The sequence below is a fragment of the Apiospora kogelbergensis genome, assembly GCF_038363985.1.
Source record: "Apiospora kogelbergensis strain CBS 113332 chromosome Unknown utg000005l_segment0_segment0, whole genome shotgun sequence".
Classification (NCBI taxonomy): Eukaryota; Fungi; Ascomycota; class Sordariomycetes; order Amphisphaeriales; family Apiosporaceae; genus Apiospora; species Apiospora kogelbergensis.
In genome coordinates this window covers 1,934,781-1,951,774 of record NW_027117422.1, presented here as the reverse complement: position 1 = coordinate 1,951,774, position 16,994 = coordinate 1,934,781, and the positions used below count along the sequence as shown (strand labels likewise).

General features: G+C 54.3%; 6 protein-coding genes across 6 annotated transcripts; 1 reads left to right on the top strand and 5 right to left on the bottom strand.

Moving 5' to 3' along the window:
- Positions 1-1,706: 1,706 nt before the first annotated feature.
- Positions 1,707-2,205, bottom strand: PG998_007231 (uncharacterized protein; the record flags this gene model as incomplete). The annotated part of the gene is made up of 2 exons (XM_066874047.1): positions 1,707-1,898; positions 2,065-2,205. 2 exons carry the CDS (start codon positions 2,203-2,205, stop codon positions 1,707-1,709), a joined length of 333 nt encoding a protein of 110 aa, XP_066729992.1.
- A 2,662-nt stretch (positions 2,206-4,867) lies between these two features.
- Positions 4,868-6,356, bottom strand: PG998_007230 (uncharacterized protein; the record flags this gene model as incomplete). Its single annotated transcript, XM_066874046.1, has 5 exons — positions 4,868-4,979; positions 5,061-5,237; positions 5,378-5,463; positions 5,543-6,150; positions 6,221-6,356. 5 exons carry the CDS (start codon positions 6,354-6,356, stop codon positions 4,868-4,870), a joined length of 1,119 nt encoding a protein of 372 aa, XP_066729991.1.
- Positions 6,357-7,127: 771 nt separating this feature from the next.
- Positions 7,128-7,473, bottom strand: PG998_007229 (uncharacterized protein; the record flags this gene model as incomplete). The annotated part of the gene is made up of 2 exons (XM_066874045.1): positions 7,128-7,278; positions 7,337-7,473. The coding sequence occupies 2 exons, from the start codon at positions 7,471-7,473 to the stop codon at positions 7,128-7,130; spliced, it is 288 nt and encodes a 95-aa protein (XP_066729990.1).
- Positions 7,474-10,963: 3,490 nt separating this feature from the next.
- PG998_007228 (uncharacterized protein) lies at positions 10,964-12,065 on the top strand (the record flags this gene model as incomplete). Its single annotated transcript, XM_066874044.1, has 2 exons — positions 10,964-11,669; positions 11,740-12,065. The coding sequence occupies 2 exons, from the start codon at positions 10,964-10,966 to the stop codon at positions 12,063-12,065; spliced, it is 1,032 nt and encodes a 343-aa protein (XP_066729989.1).
- Positions 12,066-12,339: 274 nt separating this feature from the next.
- Positions 12,340-13,110, bottom strand: PG998_007227 (uncharacterized protein; the record flags this gene model as incomplete). The annotated part of the gene is made up of 1 exon (XM_066874043.1): positions 12,340-13,110. The coding sequence occupies one exon, from the start codon at positions 13,108-13,110 to the stop codon at positions 12,340-12,342; it is 771 nt and encodes a 256-aa protein (XP_066729988.1).
- Positions 13,111-14,727: 1,617 nt separating this feature from the next.
- PG998_007226 (uncharacterized protein) lies at positions 14,728-16,921 on the bottom strand (the record flags this gene model as incomplete). Its single annotated transcript, XM_066874042.1, has 2 exons — positions 14,728-16,448; positions 16,519-16,921. 2 exons carry the CDS (start codon positions 16,919-16,921, stop codon positions 14,728-14,730), a joined length of 2,124 nt encoding a protein of 707 aa, XP_066729987.1.
- Positions 16,922-16,994: the final 73 nt, after the last annotated feature.

Sequence of the window (16,994 nt, the reverse complement as noted above, 5' to 3'; positions counted from 1 at the left end):
GACGTTCGTCTCACCAACAACGGCTTGATATACTACCGCGTGCTGCAAATCGTCTGACGGAGATATCTTTGATTCTAGATGCGCAAAATCCTCATTGTCTTCAGCTTCAGCAACATCTGCAACGTCGGAGGTGGACGCTGATACTGTTCTAGTGAAAAAGATTTACCCGACCCTGAAGCGTAGGCGTCCCTACTTGCGTTGACATCGTACAAGAGTTATCGGGGCTCTCCCGCTATCTCAGCATGGAAGGGTCTTTAGCGAGTGCGTACTATGTGCACGCTAGCGTAGTTGCTAATTCCACGACAAAGATATCTATCTACCTGCTGCCCTATGTATACGATACCACGAACTTCTTTCTAGAAGCCGTGCTTCCCGCTAAATCCAATAGCTGTCAGCGCGAAGCCTTACTAAGGCGCACGCTGCCATGGTTGTTCCGACTTGGCGTCGTCTAGTCTTGCATCGCTCTTCTGGATAAGTCAAGGGTCAGATCATGGGAACAGTCGCTCGAGTCAATCAAGCCGCGTCTCACAGCAGGACCGGATATGCACAAAATGTCATCGGAAATGGGCCAAGTTCGCCGTAACAGCAAATTGTTCCCAACCGCAACACGACAACTCGTCAGGTGCAGCGAAGTCGTCGATCGGATGAACTGTATTAGGCGGGGCTGCTCGCGCCCACTCCGTGCATACTAAAGTATGCCCTGGCAAATGGCCTAGGCTTGGGCTCTGTAGCCAGATTCCAAATGAGGCTCCGTTGGGTCAAACTTGACGAATTGAGCCGCATTGGAGGATGGCCCAGACGAGAGAATGCAAACCTTTGTCGCTCTACATACTCCTCTACAGACTCCGTAGTTGTGGCATGGACGATGAAACAAAAGGGCATGATGCATAATCGGACACGCCGGTACACATTAGCCAGCGGGAAGGAGGGGCATAGCGTGCCTGGCAGCCTGGTGCCTGAGGCTGGGGTTTGGAACACATAAGATTATCATGAGCGAAAAGATGTCGGTTGGCGGGGTTAGGCAAACCCCAATGGTCGACCCAGCAAGCCAGTCACATCACGGAACGAGTCAAGGCGATTCGCAGCTGTGAAACCGTGTAACGTGCTTGTTACTGGTTGCCGTGAAGTGCATTCTGAATCTTGATCGTGGATTCCGATCGACGCACATCATTTTCTGACGAAAGCAGGAAATGACGATGGCACAGCACCTATTCTAGCATCACCCGTGAAGAGTAAAAAATTTGGTCGTATTATTGACGAAGATACAGTGCTAAGATATCCACTAGTATATTACAACTCTGGTATGTGCGAAAGAGTCCTCATCCGGCTAAAAGCCTATCGAATCAAGCGATAGTCGTGTTCCAACGCGCCGCTTGCACGAGGTTGCGATCACACGGATGGCTTTATTCCACAGCCCTCGTTTCATGTCAGTCAGTCTGTTTCTCAAACGGCCCCAGTTCTGCCCCTAAGCCTGGCCGGGCGACAAGCAGAAGTACCAGCAGCCATTGGGAATCTTTCTCTGGCTGCGAGCTGAACAATTATGGTCTATTTTGTCCACAGCCCCATCGACGCTAGAAGAGACACAGAGAGAGAGAGAGAGAGAGAAGAAGAAAAAAAGGTATGACCCCTCACTCCGACCCGAGGTGAGGATCGTCCCCCTCCGGCGAGATTAGACTGTCTGTTCCCAACCCCACCGCACGGACTTGCTACCTCAAGGTGTGGAACGCCTGGTATCCCATCGGAGATATCTTGACTGGCATGGTATGGTTGCTTACATCCCAGATGCACATCTGCATAGTAGCTGCCAGCTGCCAGTAATCTGTCACTACAATAGTGGTTGTGCCTGCTGCTGTCGATTCGAGGCGGGCGGCCCCCTTTTCGGCCAGCATGACGGAGGACTGAAGAAAAACAAAAATCCGAGTCAGCAAGGGAGGAGGAGAAGCAGGTACGGACAATATTGCTGCCATGCATATCATCATCGGCCTGGGCTGGTGAGTTGAGATGAACAAACGAACGACGTCGCATTCAACGTCTTGCGACTGCAACATGCCGTCAGTATCTTACCTTTTGTACATGGCTGTACTTCTGCGGCTGGGCCACGGTAGCGGGCCTCTCCTCTCCCGGAACCCAGATGCGGTCGTCCGCTGGCTCGCTCGCTTGCTCGGGAAGTACTTCAAGTACCGCCGATACATACTTTCCATACATTACATAGTACGCACATCGTCGCCGACGACCACGTTCTGCCCGGCATTGGACACTTCGACATTCGGAATACATGTGCACCGCTGGCGATGGAAGGGAAAAGAAGTTGTCTTCTTCCCTTTCTTTTCTTTGGGCAAATTTGTGTTGCTGTCTTGTTTCTTTTCCCTTTCCTTCTTCTTTGGACGGCCTGGGCAAAGCAAGCAATGCAGTACTTGCCAAGGCCAGAAAGTACGTATCGCTAGTCCCTGGCGGGTCTTCCCCTGGGATCGTCGTCTTATGGACAAGCAATGGTGGTTCGACAGCGTGACATCGCCCTGCCAGACTACGTTAGTCATGAAGGGATGCCAAGAGTCCGGTTCAACCACCCACACGATGTCCCGAGCCACACGAGGAAGAATGGCTTGCCGCTGGTTTGGGTCCAACCCAGCAACAGTGCGCGCACCTAGAATGGAAGTTGGCCCTTCTCATTGGATACGTGCACGTGTGAAATGTCGATTAAGAAGGGATAGGAAGGTGTCAATTGTCAACACGGAGTCTTGGGGTATTATTATAAAACTTATCATATATACATATATCCAAGTTGCCAGGCGTGTCCCCGCATCCACCCTCGCATTTTCTATGAGCAGATGGACAAGAAGGGATAAGGGGGACCGGGGAAAAGTAAGGTGCACACTGCATCCCTGGTCTGCAGTCTGGTATGTACTGTATCTGCAGCGCATCTGCTGGGTAGAGATTCCTTCACAAAGGCTCCTCGCCCGACTGGGCAGTCGCGTTACTTGAGCGTTGCATTGTTCCAGTTCCACCACGAACTAAATGTCCGGCCGTGGTCACGGTGGGCCGAATCCTTCGTGACCTCACCCGCGAGAAGGGGAGAAAGGTGCGTGTCGCGATGGATGGGTCTGCTCCAGTCGATGAACAGGTAACATCCAAGCCTGGTCTCTTTTTTTCATTATTAGTATTAGGCTTTTTGCTGGCGATTCGCTATTCGTGCAGAGTTGCAGTCAAGATGGGAAAGTGTTTGATGGACGGAGTACCTGGGCATCGAGGATCCCTGTCTGTCTGTGTGTATCTATCTATGTATCTCTGTTACCGGCGGATTGCGATCTGGACTCCGAAAACTTGGTTCTTACGTGTATTTCCAAATACGTTCCTTGTCCAGCCACTCGTGACCCTGTCCCGCCACCACCTTCTCCATCAGGTATCGTAGAAACAGGAGATAGCAGACAGATACCGACGACTATAGACATGCATGCACACCACTTATGCGAATACCAGACAGCGGTGAAGACAACATCATGCGTGGCATGTCGAGGAGAAGAAGTGTATTGTGCAACAACCAGCAAATATGATGACAGACATTCTGCTGCTACTGCCGTATGCATGTCGCACGATACGGGTAGGCGCACCATGGCTCCGCGGAAGGCGGGCACTGCCGCCCACTGTAAGTGCAATGGGTGTCGTCAATGTCAAGCATGTCTCGTCTCGGTAAACTTACTGCCGTGTAGTGGGGGGTTCAGGCTCAAGACAGCGGTTTAAGAGAGGGATCAACGGTGGTTAATACGGTGAGCAGTTCGTTCTGTCTGCACAGCCAGCCGCCCGCTTGTCTCATCGTCCCGAGTTTCGCGATTGACGAATGTCACGATGTGTTTGTGTGTCTGTCTGGGTGTGTACAACCCCGAAAACGTGTGTTCGGAGATGAGAGGGTCCGATTTGCCTTTCTCCATCTCAATTGACACCTCAGCGTCCGGGCTGCTCACAAGCCACCCCCAAACGTGGTGCTCATTTCTGGCAGCTGAGCCCACGCACGGGCAACGGGGGACGAACGACCATGGAAATAGTGAGGTGATGTGCATGGCATGTGACTGACTGACGGCCTAGTGGCGTGATGAGGCTCCTCTGTCTATTTCGGTTCACCCGAGAGAAGAGGAAGGCCAAAAGCCAAATAAAAGGGGGGAGACCTGCCCTGCTTTTCCCCGTGCTACCTACGCCCGCCGCCTCGCTCAACTTGAGATCAATGCCCCCGAATTGTAAATGCTTGCGAGAGCTGGGCGACGGTTGCGACCCGGCAGTTTGGCGTCCGCCTCGCGCAATGGTACACGTGGGAACACTAGCTTAGCTACGTAACATACATTGGGTGATAGGAGTGTGTCTGCGGTAACGGCCGTTGCGCGCGCTTCAAAATCGGGAGCACGTATGTATGTATATGTGTTTGTGTGTGTGTGTGTGTGTGTGTGTGTGTGTGTGGTCCCTTTGGGTAGATTATTGAAACATTGCTGGCGCTATAACGTAGCATTGCTGGTTTAAACCAAGGCATACGGAATCCAAACGTCGGTGGCCGGTATATATAGTAACATAGAGTATAACCTTACACTCGCCGCTGCCGCTACATGGTGGTCAGATCAGCGCCGGTAGCCAAATTAAGTCAACCATTCAACCGGAGAAAGGGCATGTGTATGTATGTAAGGTATGTAGGAAGCAGAGAATACTCCACACACAGGCTACGTGTGACTGACTCGTGGTGTTACTTCGCCTAACGCGGAGTCCTAAGCGAAGACGGCTTCATTCGAGTTTTCTGTCGCCTTTGGACCCTTGCGCCATGCATGTACTGATTCCCCTCCAATGGTTGTTTTTCCTGTTGGCAGGTGCTTGGCGCCTTGACCGGGCACTATAGCCTAGCCTTGGCCATCCCTTGTAGGGTTTTGGTCGCGCTATCCCGGAGCTGCTTCACCATCTCGGCCGCCGGCAGGCTCTCCTTGATTAGTCCAATGCCGGTGCCACTGCCCGCCACCAGCTACTGTTAGACATCGTGTATAGTTGATAGATAGAAAAGGAGAGAGACGGTGAGACAGAGCACTTACGACCACGTGACCATCTTCGAGTTATCGCCGGCGTCCTTAGCTGACTTGAACTTGGCCGCGTTCTCGTTCAGGGGCACGCCAGCCTCGTGCTCCCGATAGCAAGGGTGGACCACGGCGCGGCCATCGTAGAGATCAGGCCAGGACATGTTGCCCTGGACGTGATCATGAAGATAAGATCTAATTGTTATGGCGGTGAACTGTTAGAGAAATAGCTACTTTGGACAGCACCTGCGTACTTCGTTCATCCAGTCTCACACATGGGAGCGGAATAAGGAAAGAAAGGGCAACTTAAAAAGCTAAGAATATAGCAAACTCACTTGACTGTGTTCATACCACCGTCTGAGGTAGAGAGAATGGTCTGCTTCTTGAAGTCCTGGGCGTCTGATTCGGCAGCGACCATGAACTGTTCGTGTGAAGGAACAGGAGAGTCAGCTCCCGCTTTCGCTGGCACCGACAACCAACGAGTGAAGATGGAAACTTACCTTGGTCCCCAATACTGCCCCCTCAGCCCCTAGTACCAACGAAGCCGCCACACCACGGCCCTCGGCAAGCCCGCCCGCCGCCCAGACCGCCACCTCGCGACCCGATGCCGTCTGCTCGACCATGTCCGCGATCTCCGGCACGAGACTGACGACGCTGGCGCCGCGAGCCCATTGGTGTCCCCCGGCGTCGACTCCCTGCGCCACGATGATGTCGGCGCCATGGACGACGGCTTCGCGCGCCGCGGCGACGGAGCCAACCTGGACCACGACCTTGACCTGGGCGTTCCAGCCCGTCTCAGACGAAGACTCTCTCAGGGCCCGGATCATGTCCCCGATGGTCCCGGGCTGGTCCGGCCGCGGCGCGAAGAGCCATACGGCGGCGGGCCGGTACGACGCCAGGATCGGGACCGTGGTCTCGGCGAAGTGGGAGACGGACGCGGCGTAGGCGACGAAGCCGACGCCCAGAGGCAAGATGTCCTTGCCGTGGCTCTCGCTGCTGCTGCTGCTCTTCACGTCCGAGAGCAGACGGCGGGCCTGGCTGAGTTGCTGGTCAAGCTTCTTGAGGGCTGCGCAGCCGGGGGCGAAGTCACGGCCGCCTTGGATAAAGCCTGTGGTCGTGAGATTGGTCTAGTGAGTCCTGTGTGTAATCGAAGCGCCGGGGGTTTGGGGACGACTAACCTAGACCGCCGGCTTTGCTCACTTCGGACGCTAGGGTCGCATTCGTGACAAAGTCCATCGGCGCGCTAACGATGAGCGGCGACGAGGTGGTTGGAAACCAGCGCTGCATGCGGGAACGTGCTGACGACGACGCCATGGTTGCTAGGTGGCGGCGGACGGCCGACATGGAAGAAACCGGCGGCGCGTTGTTTCGTAAATACCTCAAGGCGGAGAGATGCGCAATGACTCGCGAGGAGCCCTCGGTAACCAATCGACCGAATCGGAGCGCCATGTTCAGAGATAGAGTTGCCGGTGTTGCGGGCGGAGAGAAGGAGACTCGGGTTCTGCCATCGGCTACCCTCGGTACTTGGTCAAAGACGCGCCGTCTTCTACGGGAATTGTGGACCCGTCGATTCGAGCAACTCCGAGGAGGTGGACGGGCGAAAGGGGGTTATCTCTCTCATTCACATCATATTCACATGCATATTGGCAGGAACTGAGCAAAACGGTATGCAATCCGAAGCCAGATGACATAAGGGTTCTTCCTACTATCAGTCTCCGGTTTAGGTGCTTACAGATAACCTTATCTCACGAGACAAGAGCGGCGGCGTGAGTAAGCCCCGAACCTTGGACTTGATGGATCGACGCCCCTGTACCTGTCATGTCTTGTCACTCAACCCATGATTGGCACTGACACCCGAGGGCTTCGTGTGTTTGCCGCTTCATCCTTCCGTGTTCCAAATGTGGCATTTCACATTGGCTAAGACCTGCAGCTTGAGGGGAGGCCAATTCCGTCTTCAACCTCATGCGTTGGCATTTCCCCCTTTTCCCCGTACCTGATACTCCCGGTTCATAGGTCGTAAGACATACCCCTGGCAAAGTTGTGATTTCCCAATTTCCCTTCGAAACTCAATTGATGCCTTGCGCATTATAGCGCCCGGCCCGACCGTATCGGCCATCCCTCGCCATCCCCATCGTCGACCCACCCCAGGACTCCTCCCTCTGCCGGGGACGAGGTCGGGACTCCCTGATATCCGCTGTCGGCATCGGCTTTGTCGGGAGCTTCTTCGTTGCGCCTCCTGGGACCATATCGTTGACGAATTGCGCCTCGAGGTCGCGCGCCTCCGCTTCAGGTACCAGACCGCCACGGAGGCCAGGAGGACAAAGGCTACGATACCTACGATGATGCCGATGCGCGCTTCAAGCAACAGCGCGTCGAAGCCGGACACGTCCTCGGCGGCCTTGGCTGCGGCGTTATATCCGGTGCCACCCATGTTCTTTTGGGCGAGAGTTGTAATTATCAGAGGCCCCCGTTCTTTTTCTCATTTCCCCATGTTCTTTAGCGAGAATGATAGGCGGAATAGTTAGAAGGGTAGAATATTATCTGGCTCTCATGCGAGACTGGCATCTCACGGTATTTACTCAGTTCCTGCTTACTACGCGTGTTTACATCCAAACGCATCAGTTGCGGCACAGTAAAAACACTGCCCCTGGCTCAGCCACTCACCGAATTGCGCCGCGGCGTGTTCTTCTCTATATGCAGAGACTCCGGTGCCGCTTACAGATATAGAGCCTCAGTCATGTTTCAGCGCCCGTTTCCGATCCACACGTCCTCCTGAGGGCGGCTGCTCAATTGGTAAGTGCCGCGTGTGAACAGCGACTCAGTCCACCGACTGGTAGCCGAGCTTCAGGGCGAGTTGAGAGGATGGCCGCCACTCATCTTTCATCGAATGTTTGTTCAAATCAGGGGTTAAGTGATTGCTGTATACCGCTGTGGATAGGAGTTGATTCCGAGGACGAACAATGCCGCGAAGGTTAGCTCAGATAAGGAAACCGGATAATTCTCTGCTGGTTATAACTTTGAGACCTCAAGATTGTCTGGAAAACGCGTTCTGGCCCGTCATGGCCTTTCACTGCAAGATGGTATATAGTCAGTATCCGAATGGTATTCTGAGCTCGTTGCAATATTTCCAATTAAAGAAGATTCGGGAGGGCATGAGAGGATTCTCCAAGATCAAGGCAACCTGTAGGCAAGCACAAACGGACGGCCTTGATTGTGCCTGGATTGATACATGCTGCATTGACAAGACAAGCAGCGCAGAACTTGGAGAAGCCATCAATTCAATGTTCAAATGGTATCGGAAGGCAAAAGTATGCTATGCCTTTCTCGAGGATGTCTCTTCGTATGGAATCGGACCCCCCTCAAAGGTACAAATTGTGCTGGCTTTGGGCAAAGCCGATGGTTCACACGGGGCTGGACACTACAGGTGTGACGCCGTGTACTCGAAAAGCCCCTCGATGGCTAACGATTCTCCTTGCAGGAACTCATCGCCCCTCGGCGTGTGAGGTTCTACAACAACTCATGGTGCACAATTGCCGAGAGACATTATTGCACAAGCGTTGACCAAGATTACCGGGATTGATACACTGGCCTTGAACAAATCAGGCCCGCTGAATGAAGTGAGCATCGGAAGGCGCATGGGCTGGGCCGCGCGCAAGGAAACCGCCCGTGAGAAGAACATGGCTTACTCTCTCCTTGGGCTCTTCAACGTCAACATGCCTCTCATCTATGGCGAAGGGCCCTTGGCTTTCCAGCGTCTGCAGGAGTACATCCTCCAGAGGTCAGATGACCACACCATTTTCGCCTGGAGGTCGCAGACTCATGCGAATGATACAAGTCAAGCACGCGGCTTGCTTGCCAACTCCCCAAAAGAGTTTTGGAACTTTCAAAATCAAAAGCACGTCGCCCCGGAGAAGCTGAAGAGTGAAATGCTAACCGAGGACAAACTGATCCGGGTCTGGGGATCAGGCGTCCCTTCCTATCCCATCACCATCTCAAACAAAGGAGGGCATTGCAAAATGCTAGTTCTGGCTCTATCTTTACGTTCCAGCAGGTATCTATCTTGGATGTGCAGAAGCGGATAACCATGCCCGATTGGCAAGAGCTAGCGAGAGTACTCATCCGCCATCTTTGGGGCCGTAGAGTCAAAAAGAAAAACGCGCCATGGCGATGAAAGCAGCCATACTATAAGGGGGTAGGCGTAGTCCAGCAAGTGATTCTCGTTTCAGGCCATTCCTCATTGCCAACACCCGGTTGAGCAAACGACATACCTATACACCACCGTGATCGAAACACCATTCGACCCGGGTGACTTGCCTCTGGGCACGTCTGTGTTGGATTCGACTTTGTTGACGCCATCGGCCAATTTAAGAAGCCCCCCTGACGACTACAGTGGAGATTCGATGCTACGCAAGAGTTGGTAACCATTCCCGACTACACGCGTCACTGCTGTACCTACAAGGTATGGTTCCTGAAAGCTCTATACTGCCTTGCGTGTAAGTAGCGAGGCCTGAGTTTGAAGAAACCAGTCACTAGCCGTATACAGCAAATAAATAAAAAAAAATGCGATTTATTCACAAGATGCAGCAATAAGGGATATAATTGTTTTTGGGAAGCCACTCTGTCACATACGACCACATCCTGCTGAATACTAGGGATCCCGTCCGCTCTCCCATATATAAGCAGCAGAGAGCCGAATTAGTACTAGGGTCGGTGACGACCTGGGAATCCTCGGTGTTGTATGTTCTTACTTTTTCATCTCATTTTTTAGACTTCCCTCGGGCTGGCCTGGAGACGTCAACGAAAGATCCGTACTAAGGATTGGTGTTCGAGAAGTTGGACACGGCAAATAGACACCATCCCCATTTTCATCTCGATCCCAATACTGGGGTTCGTGGTGCCTTCACTCAGCCAGCCAGCCAGCCCCTCCCCCGTTGGTTGCCCGTGTAAAGTTTATCGGCTCCGAGTTCTGGGCCGTGGGTTAACTGCCCCTTTCCCTTTTTAAAGAATGATGCGGTCTTTTTTTTTTTTTCTTTTTTTACCGGCAATTACGAAGTAGAGATTATCGTAGGTCCGTAAACGCCGGATGGAAGCGAGGATAACGTAATTTGAGTGCACAGGGAAAACGATGCGATGATGTCTATTTCCGGATGGCAATCCTTCAAGAGCTTAACAATCAGCCAGGCTGCTTTCCCATCCAATACCGCTTACAAATTTGGGTGTGCCTCGGCATTTGCGCGGTAGTCAATTCTTCAGCAGGCCTAAGCAGGGATTGCAACGGACCAGCCTCGGCGTGATTGCTTGCATGATGTTTAACGTCCAACTGCCAACGTTCTAACGTCGATAGTATCCCGAGTCTAGAAGTCCGGCATTTTCATTAACCTGATGCGCTCCAAGGACCAGGGGCGGTCAATCGATCGGGGTGCATTCTCAATCAAGCTTCGCAGCCCGAGAATGGCGGCGGATCCCTTCAACGTGGCAGTGGCTAACCAGAGTACTAAGCTATACTTGCGTGGACAGTTGCAGCTGATTAATATCTTAGCAAGTACCGCGTAGGTAATTCTGGCACGAGTACGAGGGCAAAGCAGATCGTCCCCTGATCGTCCCTCCCCCCTCTCCGAGCCGAGAAGTTCCAGCCGAATCATGGCATGGCGGTGCATAGGAAGGAAGATGAAGTAGCAATGACAGATGCAAGACAGCTCTGGCCCCGCTCCGTAATGCTACATGTACATTACATACCAACTGTGGAACGTCCCCGAACCTACAAGAATAGAAAAAGGGTGGAGGAGGGGTGGTGTGGTGATTATCAATGATGTCAAATAAATACCCTGCTGTAAACCCTTACTTCTGGCCACGGCTTCTGACCTACCATACCATATTAGCCACACCCACATCTGCATCTACACACATCCCTCGACGACAAGATGGTGAACCAGCACAAAGCCGCCTTCCTCGATGGCAAGGACCAGAAGCTCCGGATCGCCTCGCGCGAGTCGGCCTCCCCCGCCGCCGGCGAGCTGCTGATCAAGGTGAAGGCCGTGGCCGTCAACCCGGTCGACTGGAAGATCCAGGACTACGGCGCCTTCATCTCCGAGTGGCCCACGATCCTGGGTGAGGACCTCGCTGGCGAGGTCATGGAGGTCGGCCGCGGCGAGGCCGAGTCCACGTACAAGACGGGCGACCGCGTCATCGTGCACTCGCAGTTCCTCGGCAACAAGAAGCTCGACCAGGCCGGCTTCCAGGAGATCGTCACGGCGCCCATCGCCTGCGTCGCCAAGCTGCCCGACAACATCTCCTTCGAGGAGGGCGTCGTCCTGCCCCTGGCCCTGTCCACGGCCGCCGCCGGCCTCTTCCAGCCCGACCACCTTGCCCTTGACAAGCCCCAGCTGGGCAGCCCGGCCAAGAACGGCAAGACCGTCCTGGTCTGGGGCGGCAGCTCCAGCGTCGGCACCGCCGCCATCCAGCTGGCCGTCGCCGCCGGCTACGACGTCGTCTCGACCGCGTCGCCCCGCAACTTCGACCTGGTCAAGAGCCTCGGCGCCCGCGCCGTCTTCGACTACGGCGACAAGGAGTTGGTGCAGAACCTGGTTGCCGAGCTCAAGAAGGGCGAGCTCGCTGGTGTCTACGATGGTAAGCCACTAATTTCCTCCATCTAGCCCCATTCGGAAGCTTGATTGAATCTAACCCGTCACGTGTGTAGCGATCGGTCTGGCCGAGTGCGAGAAGCAGGCCGCCCAGGTGGTGTCGGAGCTCGGTGGAGGCAAGATGACGACGGTCCTGCCGCCTCCCGAGGGTCTGCCCGAGAACGTCAAGTCTGCCGGTGTCTTTGCCATCACCATCTTTGCCCAACACCCGGAAGTCGGCAAGGCCGTCTGGCAGGACTTTGTCCCCGGCGCTCTCAAGTCCGGCCAGCTCAAGCCGGCGCCCGCTCCCGAGGTTGTCGGCCGGGGCGTCGATGCTATGCAGGCGGCTTTCGATAAGCAAAAGGCAGGCGTCTCTGCTAAGAAGATTGTCGTGTCTTACTAGGCTGGTGGATGTACCAAATGAATAAGTAAATGAAAAACATCAAACATTTGAAAAATGCTACTTGTTCAAGGGAGTGGTAGGACACGGTTTTAATTCGGCCGTGTAGTTGAGCAAAGTATGAGGTTGACATGGTTGGTGAATGCATTTAACATACAGATGTGACAACGACACGAAATACTCCGAGCATCCAACCCGAAGAGCGACTCGTTCATTATAGATCTATTATTGTGTTCTTAAGTGGCACTTTCTATGAAAACATAGTGCGTCGCGGTCATCAGTACTCGGGAGCATGCCATCCGTACACACCCTCTTGATCCTGCATCCACATCTCGAACACGCCCGCCCGGACCTGCGGCCGCGGGTTTTCCGGGTCCAACGCGGGGTCGATCTCGCACCGGGCCTTGTAGACGTTGTGCATGTGCCGCTCGATCTTGTCCCAGATAACCTTCTGCGCCTCGTCCACCAGCGACTCCTTGGGGCCGACGAGGCGGACGCGGGCGCGGTAGCGGGGCCCTCCTCGTCGCCCCCGCTCCGGCGGCGGCAGCATGTAGGGCCGTGCTCGACCCGTGGTTCTATCCAGGCCTGTCTCTTTGGTCCCGCCCGACACGGCCTCGGGCGGCACGGCGAAGGTGTACGTCTCAAGCGAGCATAACCACTGGTAGTGCATTTGCAGGATGCCCGACCCCGTCACGTGCTTGCAACCGGGCGCCGGGAGGGTCTGCCCGTCGTGGCGGAGGTTGATGTACTGCACGTCGAGGTCCGGGCGGTACCTGCGCCGCGGGATCTTCATGCCGGCGTTGCGCGAGTACTCCAAATACGTTTCGCGCAGGGCCACGGCGCGGGACTCGGCGCACACGTGCATCAGGACCGGATACCCCGTGTTGACCATGATGGGACCCTGCTGGTCTTCTGGCCCGCCGTAGAAGAGAAGCTCGGGCGCATCTTCATCAGGTAGGGCAAACGTCCAAATCGCAAGGCGTAACTCTGTGGGGAGCTCATTGAAGCTTGGGGATGCTGCCCCCTTTACGGTCGACGATTCGGCCATATTCGTGTCGAGCGGATGGCCAGATGGATGAAAGACGACACACAGCCGCCGCCAGTTACAACTTCCTTACTTACACAGCCATCGGGAAGCCACAACAGCCACAACAGCCACGGCCACATGGGCGGGCACCTCATACTGCCGGACCCCACCACCCGCTCCGCCAGCAAACTAGAACAAAACCATGAGCCGCAGTCCATCTTCTCCTCTTCTCTTCTTCTTTTTTTTCTTCACGGGCACAAATCCTTATCTTCAAGACATACGCAAAAGACACCTGGTTGTTCTTATCAGGTGTTTTACTCACGGAGTCCTGATCATTTACGCGTGCCCAGATTGACTTATCGCAGTCTTTTTTCGCTAGCGGCTCCTGCGAAAAACTTACGGGTTGGCTGTTAGATAGTTACTGCTGACATTTTCTGTGGCCTATTATTGAATTGTGATGTTGCACCTGTAGTTCTGTGAATGCACGTGATTGAGTGTATACATGAGGAATTCGAGTCTCTGATGCGGCTGCAGTGTACTGCGCCGTCACCTCGGTCACATGAACGGACAGACGTTTGGCCAGCGTTATCTGCCAGGTACCCGCAGTACCCGACAGATACTACTCGACGTTCTATCGTCGTGTTCATCTTCAACAGAGGATAGACGCGAATGTGAAGATAGATTGCAGTAGGCCCACAAGGGAAAGGAAGCAGGTGATCATTTCTTCTAGCCACCCCCCACATGGGCCTGACCGCCTCCAACCACCCATCGCATTGCATTGCGTGAGGCGAGCTGAATTGAGGTGAGCATGAGCGAGGCAATTCTTCCGGGTCCATCTCAACTTAGCCATCTTCGTATTCGTCATCAGATGGGAAACGTAGATGAAATCTGCCATGAAGCGGGAGTTGAACCATGGGAATGGGGTTGGGCAGACATGGACATCTGCTATGGTCCCATCCCCCATCAATCTCTCCTTGTCACAGCGAAGCATCATAAGCCCTAGCCCATGCCGAGAAACAAGTGTATTCGTTGCACCATATCTCTCTAGCTATCTACAAAAATTCTACATCCAAGGCCCTGAATGGACACATGGCCGGACACCATATTCGTCCGTTTAGTACGGCGCAAAACATTGAGAGCCCACCGATGGCCGACTCCCAGCTGTTTGTCCATAGCAGTAAAGACCAAGGGCTGGAGCCTGGTGTGCCCCCGAGTCTGACATGCTGTACTTCCAATAACATCGAATGACTAGTAATAGTACAGGTCGGGCTCGGACAAAAGACAAAAGCTATGCCTTGCTGACAAGTATGATGATGCCCATGAACGCCGCTGAAATGCATATAGATGCTGGCCAAACTCCATCCGTGATCAAGAAGTCTACAGTGCTCTAGATGTAAGCCCTCAGGGTGTACAAAATAGCCTAGAACCCAAGCACAACTGCCTCCTTGGCTCGCGCGACCTCAAGCACCGTGTAAATGGCACCAAATCGTCAATCCGCGAGACCAAAACTCGCCGGTAATGCTACTGGGCAAGTTTGTGCATGTAAAAGCAAGCCTCCGCGCCGGTAGAGACCCCAGGTAAAACGCCGGATATCGTGAAAGAGCATGCCCTCATTAGTCGTGAAAAGTAGTGCCCATATTACACTGCAGCCTTCAAGTCTGCGACCGCTTTGGCAACTTCCTTAGACGCCAAAGTCTCGCATTTGATTCTCGTATCATGATCCAGTCCCTCGTCCGGAACTTGCATGTAAAGTTTGCGTGATAGGTCGCGGTTGATGGCTGTATACTGGTCGGCATTGATACTACCAGCCCGGAAATGTGGTTTTAAAGCCGCTTTAGTAATGGCTGAGATGTTTTCCTTGGTCTCCAGAGGAAGGGCAATGCGGGTGGGTGATCCGCGAGTAGGCGAAGACTCGGGCGAACGCGCTTCCACGCGGGTGTTGATAGGAGTAGTATGTTGGCGGCGAGGCCGGGGATGGCGTATTTCCAAAGACGCAGTTCCGTTTCTTTTAGGACTGTGTTGTTGGCGGTGGGGTTTGGATTCCGAATCGCTGCTATCGCTCCCGCAGTATCGGCTTGGTGATCCACTGCGGTTCGGCGAGAAGTTGGCCGGCGGGTAAATAGGTTCGATACGAGATGTAAGGGTAAGGGGCGAGGCAGATCGCTCACCAAGCCCTCGCGGGGGTGGTGTAGCTGAGAGCGCACGAGGACTACTGTATGCAGAAGGCGAAGGCGAGGTCGCAGGCGAGGAGTGCTCGCCATTGGTCTTGGAAACGCCCAGCACTGTTCGTACACTCTCATCGTCGGACGGCGTGCTCTGTTCCACTTCTTTCAAAAGCGTCGACAAGAACGACGGGACTGCTGTAGCAACCTGGGAAGGAGACGTCTGTGCAGAAGGCTGTGCTGCTATAGTTGCTGCAGCGGATGATGAGGATGGCCCAGCCTGCGGCTGCCTGGAAGAGGAGGCTTCAGCGTTGTCGTGGTGGACCCGTCTTGTTCGTGGCCGCTTCAGTTTTCGCTCTGGTTCTGGGGCTGGCTCTCGTGGCGATGCTGTGGTGGAGCGCGACTTGCGACGTTTCCGGGGGTTGGGTGTTGTAGCTTCGGCAGGCCGTTCTGTACCCAGTGCCTTCTTCGCCATCTCCAGTGCGCCCCAGGCCTCCTTCTCTTCCGGAGTCTCCTGGGGAGGTGGCGGTGGTGGAGTGGCCTGTCGTACAGACCGGGCCAGACTACGACCCTGAGGAATACCGTTCGTAAACACATCGAGAGACCCCAGACGATCCGCAATATGGAGACGCTGTTGCCATCTCTCAAACTCGCTTCGATGATAGCTCCCGTTGCCTAGCCTTGTCCCTCCTCGCTGTCGCTCTACTCGGCGGTAATTCAAGAGTGCCTCGTCCTCCTCGGGATTATTTAGGTCAATATCCAGGACATCCCAAACACGCCCTGCGATTTCGCCCCAGGCGCCTTGCCATTCGGCCGAGCGAGCTCGCTGGCGCTCACGGCGCAATGTCGCTTGAGTACGTGGCATGAAGTCGGACTGGTGGTCGGAGGAGCCGGCCAGCCTGGATACGCCACTCGCTGGGTCCACCAGCTCAGCTGCGGCAAGCGCTGCACCCTCCTCGGCGCACTCCATGCAAAACCAGTGGCCGCGAGGAACATGGTCCAGCCCAATACAGTGGGTATGGTACGGTGCATCGCAGCTATCGCAAAGTAAAAGTATCTCTTCTTGGTCGCTTCGATTGCATATGGGGCATGGCTGGGCAGGCTCCTCCGGCTCGGGGTTCTCTGCCATCCATGCTGGCGCGTCGAACTCGGCGATTTGCTTCTTGTCTGCGACGGCGTACGAGTCGAGTTTGTTGCCTACCACGCAGTTTATTAGCCATGGAGTTCCACATTGACTTGTAGTTGGTAAGTGCGGGTATATACTCACCTCCAACGCTATCATACACAATAACCGAATTAAATGTCTGGCGACAGATAGGACAACTATTGGCCTTTCCGGTCCATTGCCGCAGGCAGACATCGTGAAGCACGTGGCCACATACTTCTATTTCAGCTATTTTGCTGTCCTCGTCAACGACAAAGCCGTCGGGTGTGGAAGTTGAAGTTACGCCGTCATATTCAGTATGTGTTGCTTTTGTTGGTGTGGTTGGCGCTGGTGCTACACTAACAGGCAGAGTGCTGTCACTGGCACTGGTACTTGCATCTGCAGGTGCAGGTGCGCCGGCAGTGTCATGTGGCACATCAACATCCGGGTCACTCTCCTGCAAAGGTGGGACAACCAGTGGGTGCACGTCTAGGCTTTCTAGACAAACGATGCACTGATCAGCCATGGGGGCAATATTTCATAAAATCCCGATGACAATACTCAGACATATAAATGGAGTAGTTTTTGGTCTGAAGAAA